This window comes from Amphiura filiformis, chromosome 1, assembly GCF_039555335.1.
Source record: "Amphiura filiformis chromosome 1, Afil_fr2py, whole genome shotgun sequence".
NCBI lineage: Eukaryota > Metazoa > Echinodermata > Ophiuroidea > Amphilepidida > Amphiuridae > Amphiura > Amphiura filiformis.
Window position 1 is genome coordinate 5,899,076 of NC_092628.1, and position 18,812 is coordinate 5,917,887.

The 18,812-nt window shown below is 35.6% G+C and overlaps 1 protein-coding gene across 1 annotated transcript; it reads right to left on the reverse strand.

Moving 5' to 3' along the window:
• Positions 1 to 17,446: 17,446 nt before the first annotated feature.
• On the reverse strand, positions 17,447 to 18,202 carry LOC140154763 (uncharacterized). The gene has a single exon (XM_072177331.1). It carries the CDS (start codon positions 18,200 to 18,202, stop codon positions 17,447 to 17,449), a length of 756 nt encoding a protein of 251 aa, XP_072033432.1.
• Between the last annotated feature and the right edge of the window lie 610 nt (positions 18,203 to 18,812).

Sequence of the window (18,812 nt, forward strand, 5' to 3'; positions counted from 1 at the left end):
CACCATCTAAATGAAGCAGATGAGACCTGTTCTCATGATGGTACATTGAACATGACAGAAAACAAAAGAATTCTCAGTTGAAAATTTCACCATGAACAGCATGGAAACAATCCTATGCACTATAAAGCTTGTAATCCCAAGATTATGAATCTCGACATAACTCAAAAATGAAAATGTGCAAATTGATTCATCGTAAGTCCTTTGCATTAGGAAATAAACCTACGATACCATTCCGGGGTGATCATTTAGTAACTGGAAAAGTTCTGGAAAAAGTTACTGGTTAGTGGGGCATTACTCCTGAGTGTTATAGGCATACATATGGTAGTTTCAATTATGCATTTTTCAAACCATGCATCACCTAACCATCAACAAATAATGTGACACTTCATATGAAAAAATATACACTCTTGACAGACATAAAGAAGATTTATAAATGCATGCAAGTAGTTTCTTTTGACACGTTTGCTATTATTCCCAATTATGACACGTTTCTTGTCAGATTTACACAATTCATGATCTGAAATTATGATACATTAAGGTAGTCGTCATTGCTCCGCAAATCATTGCTTCATGCACAACAAAGTCTCAACTAAACAATTATTCATAAAGTATGGATTTATTTCATTGCTGATGACATATATATAATAATTCAAATTCTAAGAGGATGATAATTATTGATCAAAACACCACACATCTGTAACAATGAAGTATACTTAGTACTTTCTGTTTCTTCATATTCAGGAAGTATAAATATCATGACATGGAAACGTACTTCCTAAGAATTAGGCCAGCCATTAAACACTCAATCATACCAAATAAATAAATAAATAAATGTAGATATTTATATACTATATAGCGCTGAATGCCGTATACAGCCTCAAACCGCCTTCCCATTGCACCTGGGTGGGGTGAGGCAAGCGAGGAAAAGCGCCTTGCCCAAGAGCGCAACACGGTGGTGGGACGGGGAATCGAACCCACGCACATCGAGCAAGCTCTCAGAGTCCAAGGCCGTAACCACTGAGCCACCGTGCCCTCAAATGTTAAATATAATTAATTTCTTATAAGAAAGAATGGCATAATCAAGCCATTCACGTATAACTCAAGCAAACAGCAATATACGCTTAGACTGTATACACTACATAATAATATAAAGTATGAATTTTATGGTTTCACAGTCTACGGATTTGACATGAATTCAATCATCATCACCACGAACCCATACTTGCCATGCATAATTTATAAGAAGCACACTGCATCAGTCATGTAGTGTGAATTCCAAAGCATAACCCGATTTAATTAATATTAATTAATTATTCTCATAATTACCAGACACAGCAAACACTTTATAATTCATTATAGCATGCAGATTTGAACATTCTTAAAATCCTACGATTGTGTATCTAAAAAAAAAGTTTTATTTCATACCATGACAAAGTCATTCCTCAAAAATCCTATTGCATGCATTATTATTATACTTCATTAATACATCCTTGTTCACTGATTGGTTCAAAGTTGTGCAAGTTCTATGTGCTATTCCCCACTAAACATGGCATTCACATTAGGGGTACATTAATAGAATGGTTGCAAGCGTCCCTCAAGCATAAATAACTGTTTAGTCATAAAAAATATATGAAGATAGCATTGTCAGCGATAATTTAGACATTGCATTACATGCTATCTACTGAAGATAGCATTGTCAGCGATAATTTGGACATTGAAATACATGCTATCTACTGAAGATAGCATTATCAGCGATAATTTGGACATTGAAATACATGCTATCTACTGAAGATAGAATTGTCAGGGATAATTTAGACATTGCATTAGATGCTATCTACTGAAGATAACATTGTCAGCGATAATTTGGACATTGAAATACATGCTATCTACTGAAGAGAGCATTGTTAGAGATAATTTGGACATTGAAATACATGAAGATAGCATTGTTAGAAATAATTTGAACATTGAAATACATGCTATCCACTGAATATAGCATTGTTAGAGGTAATTTGGACATTGAAATACATGCTATCCACTGAAGATAGCATTGTTAGATATAATTTGGACATTGAAATACATGCTATCTAATGAAGATAGCATTGTTAGAGGTAATTTGGACATTGAAATACATGCTATCCACTGAAGATAGCATTGTTAGAAATAATTTGGACATTGAAATATACATGCTATCTACTGAAGATAGCATTGTTAGAAATAATTTGGACATTGCATTACATCACTATTACATGCTATCTACTGAAGATAGCATTGTCAGCGATAATTTGAACATTAAAATACATGCTATCTACTGCAGATAGCATTATCAGCGATAATTTGGATATTGACATCATCAGCCGTATTCAGCCCACTGCAGGGCGAAAGCCTCCCCAAGTTGGCACCAAAGATTCCTGTCATTTGCTTTTTGGTGAAGCCCAGCATACATCTTTCCATGCTATACTGTGCAGTTTTCAGTTTTTGCTCCATCCTCTTATTGAGGATTGACATACATGTTATCTACTGAAGATAGAATTGTCAGAGATAATTTTGAAATTGACATACATGCTATCTACTGAAGATAGCATTGTCAGAGATAATTTGGACATTAAAATACATGCTATCTACTGAAGATAGAATTGTTAGAGATAATTTGGACATTAAAATACAAGCTATCTACTGAAGATAGCATTGTTAGAGATAATTTGGACATTGAAATACATGCTATCTAATGAAGATAGTATTGTTAGAGATAATTTGGACATTGAAATATGTGCTATCTACTGAAGATAGCATTGTCAGAGATAATTTGGAAATTGAAATACATGCTATCTAATGAATATAGCATTGTTAGAGATAATTTGGACATTGAAATACAAGCTATCTACTGAAGATAGCATTGTTAGAGATAATTTGGACATTGAAATACATGCTATCTAATAAAGATAGAATTGTCAGAGATAATTTGGACATTGAAATATGTGCTATCTACTGAAGATAGCATTGTCAGAGATAATTTGGAAATTGAAATACATGCTATCTACTGAATATAGCATTGTTAGAGATAATTTGGACATTGAAATACAAGCTATCTACTGAAGATAGCATTGTTAGAGATAATTTGGACATTGAAATACATGCTATCTAATGAAGATAGAATTGTCAGAGATAATTTGGACATTGCATTACATGCTATCTACTGAAGATAGCATCGTCAGCGATAATTTGGACATTGAAATACATGTTATCTACTGAAGATAGCATCATCAGCGATAATTTGGACATTGAAATACATGCTATCTACTGAAGATAGCATTGTTAGAGATAATTTAGACATTGAAATAAATGCTTTCTACTGAAGATAGCATTGACAGCGTTAATTTGGACATTGAAATACAAGCTATCTACTGAAGATAGCATTGTTAGAGATAATTTGGACATTCAAATATGTGCTATCTACTGAAGATAGCATTGTCAGTAATAATTTGGACATTGAAATACATGCTATCTACTGAAGATAGTATTGTAAGAGATAATTTGGACATTGAAATTCATGCTATCTACTGAATATAGCATTGTCGGTAATAAGTTGGACATTGAAATACATGTTATTTACTGAAGATAGTATTGTAAGAGATAATTTGGACATTGAAATTTATGCTATCTACTGAATATAGCATTGTCAGTAATAATTTGGACATTGAAATACAAGCTGTCTACTGAAAATATTATTGTAAGAGATAATTTGGACATTGAAATACATGCTATCTACTGAATATAGCATTGTCAGTAATAATTTGGACATTGAAATACAAGCTATCTACTGAATATAGCATTGTCAGTAATAATTTGGACATTGAAATACATGCTTTCTACTGAAGATAGCATTGTTAGAGATAATTAGGAGATTAACACACATCATTACTGAGGATAGTATTAGCGCCAATTTGAACATTTACTGATGAAAGCATTATATATAGCATAGTATATGTGCTCTTTAAAATCTAGATGATAGCATTGAAGTCAATTGGATGCTGAATCATGTATGTAAGTTAGTGGGTGGCTTAGCTTAGTACAATAATATCAACATGTTTTGGTAGTAAACACATAGTACACGCTTATCGCTTAACTTGTTTTTCTTCAATCTAAATCCTCCTTCAAAGCTTTGGAATCATTGTATCGTGGAAAAACAAAACATACTACATTATAACCTAAGTGTAAAAATACAGACAAGATGTTAGATTCATGAATGTATGCATTTAATGTATGGTTCATAACAAAGACTTGATACTAGATTTACATCATAAATTCACAACATTAACAGTTTTATTGGCTATTGTCAATACATAATAAATAACACATGAGTAAAATGTGTGATCAGAGGATTAATACTTTGCCAACATCAATCAAGATGTCAATGAAGTTAGAATGCTTTTCAATAGCTTTTTAATGTCAGACCTACATTTAATAAATGGTTATTATGTCCAGGTATATAGCTTGAGGTGCATAATTAAAAGGGAGTACATTTCACACCCACACATACTGCCAAACAATAAGGACTAGGGATTTTGCCACTGAGGCCCAACTGCAATAAGGAAGTCAGATTCTAATCAGCAAACCATCAATGTTTCTGATATACAAGACCTGCTCTCGCTAAATGAGTGGAGAGTTGCCAGGGAAGAAAATGAGATATGGCTTATTGAACATGTCACAAAGCAATAGAAAACAACAGAATTTGCAACTTTCCTCTCAATTTGTGAGAGCAGGTCTGAAGCAGCCAGGTAACAGTGAATATGACGTACACCTACATATGGTGGATGTTAATGCATTTTAGGTTTTTTGTTTTGTTTTATGGTCTCTAGAGGTAGGTAGGAGACTTTTAGCCCTGGAGAGCAGTTACGTGGTGGAAATTGTGATCAGCAATTTTCTTTGGTTATCATATCCCTGTTTTTCTAAGCCATGAAAACTGATTCAGCAGGCCTGCTATCGATTTGATATAAACTGGCCTCAAAAAGAAACTTATATCTTTTCACAAGGTCATATCTTAAAATCCTCTCCATAAAAATGAACAAAAATCGCACACAGGATTACTTCAATACTCTACTCTAAACACTGGTCAGTAACCAAACAGTTGTCTAACTGACACAACAGCAAAATGCACTGACATGGAACACCTTTCTGGACCACATTCACAGCCCAACAGACTTCTTTTGCTGGGTTCCAATTATTCACCTGTACATGAACAAATATTACACACAGGATTACTTCAATACTCTACTTTAAACACATGTCAATAACCAAGCAGTTGTCCAACTGACACAACAGTAAAATGCACTGACACAGAACAGCTTCCGGGACCACATTCACAGGCGAATAATTGGAACCCAGCCAAAGAAATCTGTTGGGCTGTGAATGTGGTCCATGAAGGTGTTCCATGTCAGTGCATTTTGCTGTTGTGTCAGTTGGACAACTGCTTGGTTACTGACATATGTTTAGTAATAGTTTAGTATGTTTATAATTTTTGTTCATTTTTATAGACAGGATTTTAAGATATGACCTTGCGAAAAAATATAAGTTTCTTTTTGAAGCCAGTTTACTTAGAGCAGAGGTAGGTGGACAAGACTTACAGATATAAGAATAAAAATAAATTGAGAAGCAAAAAAAAAAAAAAAAAAAAAAAAACCCAGCCCCTAACGTTTGACACATCTTACATATAACCCACATGCACATATCCCCCCGACACAAAACAACCAAAACAGTTTGGAATGTATAGGCACTTTGTTCCTAAAAGCTTCTAACTGTAGTAGATAAAAAAAAGACTAAATCGCGTCTGACGTCATCTGTCAATCAAGCACGGTTTGTTTACAAGTGTCGAGCTGCTGAACGCGGCGGTATAATCAGGCGCCTTATTGTTAATTTTGCACCTTCAAACATACAAACCATCTCAAAAGTTAGATAGGAAATTTTCTTTCCCGAAGGCACCATGTCAACAATGCCTAGAAAAGTTGCTTTTTGACTTGTAAAAGTACGTATTTTTTTTGTTGCTATTTTCTGCTATTTATTTCCTCCGATCGGCACCAGATAAATCGTCTTCCTTTTACGCGCTATTAACCAATCAAGGATCGTAGGGAATTTGATTGACAGTGACATTAGACGCGATTTAGTCTTTTTATCTCTGTCTTTCATTATAACACTGGTGTGTTAAATTGAATTCTCCATAGTCACAAATGTCATCAATTTATTGATATAATGGTGTGAATAGTAAGAGGCTATCTATGACAACAGCATCCTGAAGTAGCAGCAGAAATATGGCTATAATATGGACTTATCCGCAGGCTAGAGGTATATACAGAGAATACAAGATTGGAATAGTGCGAGCTGTTGAGGTTATTCCTATGAGTATCGTTTGCATATTATAGAGTGCAGTATAAACAATGCTGAGCACTTTTGCACATCATTTTAAGGACATGCTTGTTATTAAATATGTTACAAGAACAAAGCTGGGTGTTTGTTGTTTGTTTTGTTTTTGCAAAACCATGAGGTATTTAATTGACCCTTTACACGCTTATCTCAAAACGAGGGTTCACCCACAAAGAGTTCTTTCGTGAAATCAAAAGAATGCATCAATTACAAATGCAAAACAATACACAATTGTTTTTACTGTTTTATCATGATACAGGTATAATTAAAAGATAAATATTTCACATTCTGCTGTAAAATTAAATACCGGCATTTTATTAAGGTAAATACTGTTCTCTTTGTTACTCAAGACATGTTGGGTAAAAGACACACATATACTGCACACTTATGTTAATGAACTTAGATAAGGTTATGAAATTTGACAAATTAATGAAATTAGACAAAATAATGCACGCGCCCATGTTGATGCGTCTAATGCACGAGCCCCGAAGAGGGGGAGTGCATTAGACGCATCAACATCAGCTACCATTGGTTTACATTTACTGCCCTATTCCCTAGTAAAAGTGGCACAATTGTGATTTTACCCTTTCGTTGTTAACTAAACATATCTCGAGATTTAAAAAAGCAAATTGAACAGAACAAACATTATTTGAGAGCTAAGACTATGCCCTTGACGTTGATGTAAGCATCATGTCACAACGGTATTTTCTAATTGTCACAGAAGGCGCTTTTCACTTGCACAATTTTTTTTTTTAGACAGGCTGTATATAATGTGTACGAACATTTGACCTAACATCTATAACTAATACTTACAATAGAATTTGGTCCTTAAAATATTTCCATGTCATTGCCCATCAAGTCACTGCCACGGGAAGAATAAATACCCTCGAAACAAATATCTCTATCAAAGACAATGTATTATTCACAGAAATAATATGTGCTGTAATGTGAGCATTGTAATACAAACTTGAATATTGGAAAAGCATCGATTCTATGTCACACGTTTTATGCACAACTGCTGCGGTTGTAAAATTGAGATCTAATAATCATTGCCTCATGTATCCAGGCAACCCTAAGAAAGTAAAAACAAAGATCAATGTCTCTCAGTAGTCTGGATTCTGCAATTATGATACAACTAAATAGGGCAGATCACACCACAGCATAGCCACATCTGCTACAAAACACTTTCACTTAAGACACATTTCAAATACGATATTTCACATTTGGATATATATTTCCGGGTGTAATCCAATGAAAACAGGTCATATTACCCAAAACAAAGGAAGATAAACAATGAAATTCTCCAAACTGTCACACATGTGTAGATTATCTGACTATACTGGCCTGCAGGGGAAGATTTTCTTTAACAAACTATAAATGCAAAAGTTGAAAGTATCTTGAGTCATACAATGTTTGAAAATTCCCCAATCAACTTTTTTATCTTTCCCCATTCAACTTAATAAGAAAACATCTAGTTTTGACAAAACAGCTGTTAGAATACATCTTTCGTGATCTAAATTCATCTAAAATTGTCCAATGATATGATAGATTGCCCATAGCATTACGCATGCAGTGATATCTGTGGTCCCTGCAGATTGTGTCCCCATAAGGCATCCGTTTTTAATAATACATGCATTTGCATTTTGAACAGAACAAACATTATTTGAGAGCTAAGACTATGCCCTTGACGTTGATGTAAGCATCATGTCACAACGGTATTTTCTAATTGTCACAGAAGGCGCTTTTCACTTGCACAATTTTTTTTAGACAGGCTGTATATAATGTGTACGAACATTTGACCTAACATCTATAACTAATACTTACAATAGAATTTGGTCCTTAAAATATTTCCATGTCATTGCCCATCAACTTTTTTATCTTTCCCCATTCAACTTAATAAGAAAACATCTAGTTTTGACAAAACAGCTGTTAGAATACATCTTTCGTGATCTAAATTCATCTAAAATTGTCCAATGATATGATAGATTGCCCATAGCATTACGCATGCAGTGATATCTGTGGTCCCTGCAGATTGTGTCCCCATAAGGCATCCGTTTTTAATAATACATGCATTTGCATTTTGAGTGAAATTTACTTTTGAGATAATTGGCGGTCATTCCAAATCATCCCCAAGTCAACGAGGTTCAGGAATGTCCTCTCATTATTAATTGGTGATTATATATACATACCTAGACAAAATTCAATGCTTTGTAACCCAGCACTTGAACAGGATTTAGCCAAAACAAACAAAGACTAGAGCTATTTAAGGATGTAAATAGGGAGAAGCTTATTATTATCTTCAGCAATAGGATTATTGATTGGTTTAAAAAGTGTTTGACTGGCGCTATCAAATGAGATACATGTTGCACCAAATTGAGGTACCTATGAATACGACCTTCACGCACATTTTACACTGTAACTCGGAATACAATTTGCAGACAATACAGACATTTTGAGACCTTTTCTGTGTTTGACCCTATGGAGTCCAAATTGCAATCTTTGACTTTTTCGCCAATAACTCCAGACTGATTGGCCGTAGGTAGGTCAAACTCTATATTTTCTGAATCCTTGTAATATGGATAATATTTTGCAATAGGTTTTAACAAAATCGAAACAATTTTGAAATTTGACCCCTATGTAAATTTTGATCATGAATTCCTCAAGGGTGCCAGTGGGCACCCGTTATATTCTTATCCAATATACATCATATGTCAATATTAAAGCAAAACATGTAAGTCATACCAAGCTTTACACTCATAAGCAAATTCTATCCGACTAAAGTGCGTGGTCTATTGGTAAATTATTCGACATTTACTTCAAAAAGTTCTTTATGCATGAAGTGAACATTTAAATCCTGCAAGTGGAAAGACCACTTTGTAACCTACAAGTGGAAACACCACTGGTAACAAAAATAAACAGTTACATTGTTTAAATTCAATATCATTAACTACTGAAGATTAACTAGTTTTATCGAATGAGGTACTTCTTAATGTGGACCAGGTTTGGTTTTATATTCTCGCACACCGCTTTTTGTAATAGCGCCTTTAATAGCAAGTCAATAATACTAGTAGCGTAAGGTAGCTTCTTTTGACACGCTTACATTATGACTTGATAAAAAATGCTCATGTTTTAATTAAGGGTGTACGAATATGGTACAGAAAAGAGCATTGGTTGTTCTGTAATAAACGATGTGAAATGGGTGAAATGGGACGCCTTGAAAATAAAGTCACTTAGTACTTGTGTTTATTCAAGAGTTTGCCAATATCCTTCGAGTCTTGCATTTAACGATGACAAAGGATGATATACCGTAAACGTTCGCCTAATGGCGCTATGGAGTGCATGGAAATGAGAGAGCGCCATCCCTGTAAAAGTCGACTATTATCACTGATCATTAAGGGTACGTGTAGTTAAAAGGGTGAAACCTATCGACACATACAATTATGAACAAGATCGAACAAACTTGTTCATGATAATGCGATAATCATTCACCTGATACGTTGTGGCCCAGTGAGCAGAGCATTAGACTATAGTGCGAGGATAAAGAGAACTTGTGGAAAAGATTGATGGTTCGAATCTCATGTCATGATGTAGTAATTTCTGACAGATTATGATGCCTGTCAATGTGTTTTTTTCTGATTTGAGCAAATTTTATTCTCTATTTTATCTTTAACATTGTTTATATAATTTTATTATTTTATCTTATATGCGTCTTTTTTCATGCTTTGTTTTTATCGTTTCATTTTAATCAAATGTTGTAATGAACCTATTTAATTGTATAAGCATTTGTCATGTGTGTGAGACGAACTGTCGTGTGCGACAAGTCTTTCAATTCGCGCGAGTGTCCTTGCCTATGCATCAGTGGTCATAAGAGGCATATCATTTTATTCGAAGGGGGTCCCAAATATACAGGGGGTCATAAAGTCTTGGAAAGAATAATAGGAGGGGTCATAAAATGTTTTATGACCAAAATGTAGGGAGTCACACGATGACCACAGAAAGTGTGTTATTTTATTCAAAAAGACTGATTTCAATACAATTTTGGGGTTTGGGATCATAAATTTTTTGTTGCCGAAATGAAATTTTATTGACGCAGACTTTTTGTAAATTTGGGACCCCCTTCCGAAAAAATGATAGCCCTCTAAGAGGATTCAAAAGATAACCTCTGCCCCAATAATCCCTAGCTATATTTGTTTGAAACTGTTCCACGGAGGATGTATCATAATAGGCTCAGTCTTCAAATGATATAAATAAAATTTGAATGAGTGAACGAACAAAATCATACAACGACCAACTGAATAGAGGCTGTGCATATGACGTATCATCCCGTAAATATGGCGGACTACTCAAATGCATTCAACAAAAGCATGATTGCATCTACCGCGACAGTTTGTCTCACACACATATCAAAATGCACTACGATCAAATAAGTTGATGACAACATTTCATTGAATGGACTGCACTGCGCCATGATTACGGGGAAGAAACCGGTTCAAATCCTTTGTTTGGAGCCAATCGATAAACGCAAGGCCTCTATAGCTATCATTGAATACTGGCTAGGATTCCACAACACAATGAGAACATGTTATAAGGCGCTTTGGAAGGCACGCAATACCCCAATGGCTTTCCATATTATGTGCACTCAACAACTATTCAGTATCGAAGCCCGGTATCAAAGTTACGTAATGTTACTCTGTCAACGGGATCACGCGCTTTAAAAGTAATGAACCACGATCGAAACAATCAGTATAGAAAAAAGGCATACCAAAATAGCGTGATCGTAATGATCGCCATACAAACAGTGCTTGGTTTCGATACCATCACGGAGTTACGTATAGTTAGGGGAAAAAGTTCACTTTGGTGACCACTCTCTGGCTAGTAAGGTTTGACGATTGATTCGTATTCTATGGACCATTTAGAAAAAAATTAGCCACCATGTCCCTCGCGAAAATCCCGGCATTTTTCGCTAGAGGCCAAAATCCAAAATGGCCGCCGCCACCATTTTGAAAATTTAAGTTTTGAACCAAAGCACCTATAATCATGCACAAAGACACTTTTTCGGATATGTCGTGTTTGATGACGTAAAATCGATATTATATTTCTGCTAGATATTGTATGTAACATATTATCGATTTTTCGTCATCAAACATTCGTTAGAACTTAAATATTACTGGAAATAGAATGGCAATAGATTAAATAACGTACATATTGTACATACAATATTGTACGTACAATTCTCGGAGTCTGAAGCTCGCTTTACTGTTAAATGTAGTGGAATATATCACGCATTGATAGGCAGCAGGTGGAGCAAATTTTGTCAGCGGTTTTTGTTGCCGTTTGTTCGCAGTGCCTATTATTCTAAAAAAAAAAAAAAAAAAAAAAAAAATCACAATATTCGTTCGTAAAATGGGGACAAAATCCAAAAACTTTTCTTGACCCTTCTTCACATAAAAGTGGGAGTAGAAATCAAGATTCGAACAAGTACCATTCACCATTCAAGGCGCACCCTCTACCGACTGAGCTAACGGGTCAGACAATAGAAGAGTGTAATTTTGAACTGAAGAATAAAAAAAAAATATGAAGAAATTACAATGTTATAAAAAGATTTACCAAAATGAGTTAGGTATAACGTATGAATCGATTTACAAATTAAGTCAAATGGCACTTTGAGAAAGAATACCTGAAGAAACCCAAAAACATCTGCTGCTCTAGCAACTAACCTAGTGACCTAAAGTATTGGGTCATGTCACGATATTTTTTCTGAGGCATTATGTCCAGGTTGCTCAATTTAACATACACGTATCCTTAATGCTGTTGAGATTTTACAAGGATGGCGCTCTCACATTTCTAAGAATCCAAAAGCGCCATTAGGCGAACGTTTACGGTATTTGTGTTGGTATTGGGGTAGATGATGTAGATATATATTCTCAGCACAGTTTGCATGGCTCATACATCGCCAAATGTACTGTCCTGCTGCCGGCATTAATTATATGACTTCGCGTACTTTTATTACGTTATGCCTTTGTCAAAAACTTGCAATTTAAAAATAAACACTAGGAATCATAGGTTCACAAATTATAAAAAGTAAAACAGTTAAAAAGTGGTAACTTGACTCAGAAAATTAATCGCGCGAAAATGCATACTTCAGCTTACTTATACAGCGGTTACTATACTTTCGATGGCTTAAAGCCAGAACCATCTATGACCAAAATTACATGTCACTCATTTCGGCAAGAAATGGACGGTTACGTTTGCTCACCATTATTATACAAATGGCTTTTGGGTATATGTATGGTCACGTATAACAGACGCTAGTAGCTGCAAATGACCATGTATATACCCCAAAGTCACATTTATTATGGAGGGCAGAATTAACCGTTCATGTTGTGCCGAAAAGAGTGACATGTAATTTTGGATATATGGTACTGGCTTTAAGCCCTCACTTTGAACTTCATAGGAGTCAAAGATCTCATAAAATATTTTACGTTTCACTACTACTTCATTTTTCTGGAGCTTCTTATTGAGCTCTTCAACTGCTTGAGACACTGAATTTACTATAATGTGTTATCTGTTCTTCTTGTATAACATATATATTTACTTAAACTTACACAATGATAAATAATAGTTTAATGTTGCACAGGAAAAGGGGAATGAATTAAACCAGCTTCACATTCTCTATTTATCTGTATTGCCCTATCAAGTGTTATGTCTTTATACTGGATACACCACTGAATCAACTTTACTCCTAGTTCTTATCATCAACAAGAAGGTAACATTTGAAATGTTTTTCAAAATGTGAAAGAATCATCACATCAGACTAAGATATCAAAGCAGCCAATCAAAAAAGCTGTTAGAAAAGTACGAAACATGCATTGAGTGTGTATATTGTGCACTACCCGTACTACGCGCAGTGTTTCGCGCGCATTCGCGTCGCGTAGGATTGATTAATTTTTCGGGCGGGCTGATGCATTTATATTTGGTTCTGTTTTCCAACATTTTTAGTGATAATTTGTTATTATAAAAAAGGAAAAATCACGTGTTTTTTTCTTCTCGTGTATGAAATAGATTAATAAACTTGTATTACTTATTGCTTGAGAAATTAGACAAAATAATGCACTTGCGCTGATGTTGATGCGTCTAATGCACTCCCCCCTTCAGGGCTCGTGCATTAGACGCATCAACATCAGCTCGCGTGCATTATTTTGTCTAATTTCTCTCCCAATAAGTAATACGCGTTCATTAACCTATAAGTATATTCGGGGTTTTGGTGGCTAGTCTCAAGTATTGCTTGAGAAAATGATGGAAAAATCCTAATATCACGGTCGAATACAACATTTCAGATAACTGTAGCATAATATATTATATTCAGCTAGAATGTTCTGCCTCATCAAAATACTGGTAGAATGTATTGCACGAGGATGAAAGTATCGGTAGCATATTTGGTAAATCCTATGAAATGATATTTGAGTATTAAATTTACATACTATGATGGAGAAATCCCCATATCACGATCAAGTACAACATTTCAGATGGATTTACTATATTCATAGAACTTACCGCCCAACTCTTCTGTCTCATACATAAATAATGGTAGAATATATAGCGTGAGGATGAAAGTATTGGTAGCATATTGGTAAATCCTCAGAAAGTGAATGATATTTGGGTAGCAGCCGTATATATAATGTTATAGTACTAAACATGGTTCGGTTCCTCACCAGTTATTCCTTATTCTGAACTGAGTAAGGATTGGTTTATTCTTAATTAAACAAACCCTAAACATAACCACGGGCATATCAACGCAAGTAATGCTACAATCCATATTGGAATGTCACTCAATAGGACCAAAATAATGGAATTGGGATCCAAATTGATATTTTTTCATTTCTGCAGTTTTGAGTATCAAATGGATTCTGGTCATAGAAGACAGATTTTAGAAGTGTTATATCAAACTTTAAGCATCGAAAAGTTTCTTAATGCCAAACATGACGTTTTTCTTATCAAGTTGATAAAGGGATATATTCAAACACATTGAAGGCTCAGTACTTCCATAACAAGATACTTTCGTCTTAACATATAATTACACAAAACAAAAAGAAACAAAACCAGCTTGCGCATTGTATTTTTTTTTTCAAGAAAAGCTAATGAAAAACAGATCAATCTGTGACAGTTTGGAGAATGTTCGTTATTGGATATCTTCTTTTGTTTTGGGTAATTTGACCTTTTATCATTGTATTTATACACTGGGAAATATATTCCAGTAGGTGAACATATCATATTTAAAACGCGGCTTACATATAAATGAAGTATTTTGTAGCAGATGTGGCTTTGCTGTGGTTTAATTTATCTAGTTGTATCATATTGCAGAATCCAGACCATTGAGAGACAGTGTGCTTTGTTTTTACTTTCTTAGGGTTACCTGGATATACGAGGCAATAATAATTGGATCTCAAAAAGTGTGGTGTGAAATGGAATCACTGCTCTTCAAGTCTCAAGTGTTTTATGACAATACGTACAAATCAAATACATGTATGAGTTAAAGAATTACTGTCAGTCACATTACAGCACATATTATTTCTGTGAATAATAGATTGTCTTTGATATAGATATTTGTATCGAGGGTATTTATTCTTCCCGTGGCAGTGACTTGCTGGGCAATGACATGGAAAGTAATTACATATATTTAAGGACCAAGTATTATTTATAGATGAAATTCGGGGGTCAAATTCTTGTACGTGCGAAAATGAACGTAGATACATCGTTGAAAATGCACAAAATTTGCCCATTTTACAATATGTTAAAGACAGTCAAGGATAATGAACATACGAAGGAAAGTCTAATTTTTATTATGATCCTTCTTGTTTGTAACAAATCATTATAATAAAGGTACAGCGATGTGTTAAAAATTGACTAAATTTATACGCGATTTCCATACGCAGAGATTACCTATTGAAATGTGTGTGATACTATGCGTATAAAAAATGACATTGCGATTTCACATTTTGGACTCAACATAGCATTAAAACGTACGTTCCACGTTAAAATATGCTGGTTTTACGACAATCCAGTTTGGAACCGAGACTAGCAATATTTAACACCGTATTAACGTACGTAAAAACATACGTTAAAACGTATGGTCCACGTGCCGCGTATGGAACATCGCAATCTCTCTATTATTTCGGTGTCTGCTAAACCAAAGCATGCTTTGTTAACAGCTTTACTACGGTAACATGATTGATGAATTTTCACTCCAAAAAACTTTGACAATCAATACTATGGTACACTTAGGAATAAGGACTTGATAGCATTCTTCAGTTCATTTCTCTTATATATTTTAATGTGTGGTCGTTTCATACCATAAATTATGGAACGTTATTAACTGTCTTAGTGTTATCTAACTATATGACAAAACCAACACTACGTGCTTGTCTGCAAAACTGATTTTGAAATGCAATCAAATGGTAGGTTATGTTATATAAACCCCTCAAATAAAGAAAATCCGCAGTTATGTAACCAGTCCTACACCAAAACTTGATCTTATTATGACAACTTGATTGATAGGGTCGTGGCAAAATCTTGTTAGCTCCAATTTGATACCCAATTTGCTAGCAAATACTCTAAATTGACGAAGATTGATACCAGTAAATGAACGTTTGTGCATTTTCAAAAGTTCAATTTAGAGTGTTTGCTAGCAAGGGTATCAAATTGGAGCTAACAAGATTCTGCACACGACTCTTTCAATCAAATTGTCATAACAAGATCAGGTGTTGGCGTAGGACGGGTTACATAACTGCGGACTTTCTTTACGCTGGAAAAATGAAGCAGTATATTGAAAAAAGATGAAATAATAACATATAAAAATAGGTTTCGAACCAGCGACGATCAGAGAAGCATCAAAGAAATCAATTACAACGCCTTAGACTGCTCGGCCACCCAACTATTACATCCTACTCAGTGACAAAGAAATATATTCATATCTGGCGTTACGCAATATTGGCATATGCCCCGGCCACATGCCTGTGGGTAAAGATCCTACGTAATAGAAAGCACGGAAGATGCATAAAGGGTCTATACCTGAAGTCATACTTACCAAATAAATATAATATAGCTTGAAACAAATTAATCAGGATTGTGAAGTAAACTAAAGTTTTTGATTATGTAGTCAAATCCAATGAAATTCTACTCACTTAGACAGTTTCGTCTTCCTGGTCGGAAGACTTCTTCAGTAATGCGATGATCCACTGGTTTTCCCGCGAGACTTCTCATCCCTAGGGTGCACAGTTCTTAGTAGTGGATCATATATGTGATTTAGAGAATATACACCTTCATCGCGATTTAGCGTCTCCTGCCCCCTCTTTCTGATCCATAATGCCTCGCGTATCCATCTTGTGTGTTTATTTGAGTCCTTTTCGAGAATCTTTGCCCCCTCCCAGTCAATGACATGGTTCTCCTGTGCTACATGGTCGGTGATGGCCGACTTATGCTGTTCAGTGACGGATTCTTTTCTTTTTGCTCTGGTATATTTAACATCTTTGAGTTTTTCAGTGTCTTTTCTGTGTTCATTCAGTCTTGTTTGGAATTTTCTCCCTGTCTCGCCGATATATGATTTCTTACAAGTTTGGCAAGGGATTTCGTATACACAGTCGCAGGATTGTGAGGAGTCGATCTTGTCCTTAGGATGCACAAGCAATCTCTTGAGGGTGTTGTGGGGCTTCATGGCCGTGCTGATACCTTTCTTTTTGACAGATCTTTGCAACCTTTCAGAGACTCCTTGCACATAGGGAATGACAACCATTCCTTTGCACCGATCCGCACTGTCTTTACTATTCCTGCTCACCTTAGTCTGTTTATTTTGAATTTGTTGTTTTGCCTTATCGATGGACCATTTAGGGTAGCCACACTGCGCTAACGCTGATCTTATTTTGTTTTCTTCCTCTTGTTTGTCCTCCTCCTCAGTGATAATGTTTTCCATCCTGTCAAGTAAGGTTCTAACCACCCCTATTTTTTGATGGAGAGGGTGCTGCGACGAAAAGTTCAGCTATTGATCTGTGTGAGTCTTTTTCCTGTAGATTAACAGTTTCACAGATCCATCGTCCTTCCTGATAATGAGGGTGTCAAGGAACGGTATCTGGTTGTTTTCTTCCTCTTCGTGCGTGAACTTGATGTTCTTAGTGGGGTCGACTGTGTTGAGATGTTCCGTGAGTTGTTGCGTAGTCTCTTTTTTGATGATTTCCAGGATGTCGTCAACATATCTCTTCCACATCTTAGGCTTGCACTCCATGGGTGCTGTGGCAATAGCTTCTTGTTCGAGCCATTCCATGAATATGTTGGCGATGATTGCACTACATGGGCTCCCCATGGCGGCTCCGAACTTTTGTTTGTATATAGTCCCCCTGAACGAAAAGTATGTTGTCGTTAACACAAACTCCAGTAACTCCATTATGTCATCAACGTTCAAATTAGTTCTGTTCTTCAATGTCTTGTCATCTGACAGGCGGTTCTTGATGATACTAAGTGTCTTGTCAATCGGGGTGTTGGTAAATAAGGACACGACATCGTGTGAATTAAAGATGTCCCCCTCTTCGATGAAAACCCCTGCTAGATCCTCCGCTAATTGGCGGGAATTCACAACATGGTGCTCCGTTTTTCCAACCATTGGGGCAAGGATTTCGCCGAGTGCCTTAGAAGTTTGGTATGCTATTGATCCGGTGTAGTCTACAATGGGGCGAACTGGGTTGCCCTCTTTGTGAATCTTGGTTGTACAATAAAGGCGTGGAGTGACCTCCCATGTCATTGACTGGGAGGGGGCAAAGATTCTCGAAAAGGACTCAAATAAACACACAAGATGGATACGCGAGGCATTATGGATCAGAAAGAGGGGGCAGGAGACGCTAAATCGCGATGAAGGTGTATATTCTCTAAATCACATATATGATCCACTACTAAGAACTGTGCACCCTAGGGATTAGAAGTCTCGCGGGAAAACCAGTGGATCATCGCATTACTGAAGAAGTCTTCCGACCAGGAAGACGAAACTGTCTAAGTGAGTAGAATTTCATTGGATTTGACTACATAATCAAAAACTTTAAATATAATATAGAGTTCATTGACGTGTAGGCAATTCTTTGTATACGTTGATTGTATAGTGATTTAATCACTGTACAGTCAACGGATCATTAATGCGGGAAGTATAAACGTTGTCGTGCACTTTTTTGAGATATTAATACAGCACCGAAGACAACGGCTTTTCCGAAAGCAGCATTGAACCTTGAAATCAGATGTAAATTGTGGGTTGTTACACGGAATTCAAAGTAATTATATCATAAAAAAACTCGGCGAGAGGAATACGATACTTATTCAGAGCCAATCTGCATTCTGTTGTTTGCAAAAGCCGACGATTAGAT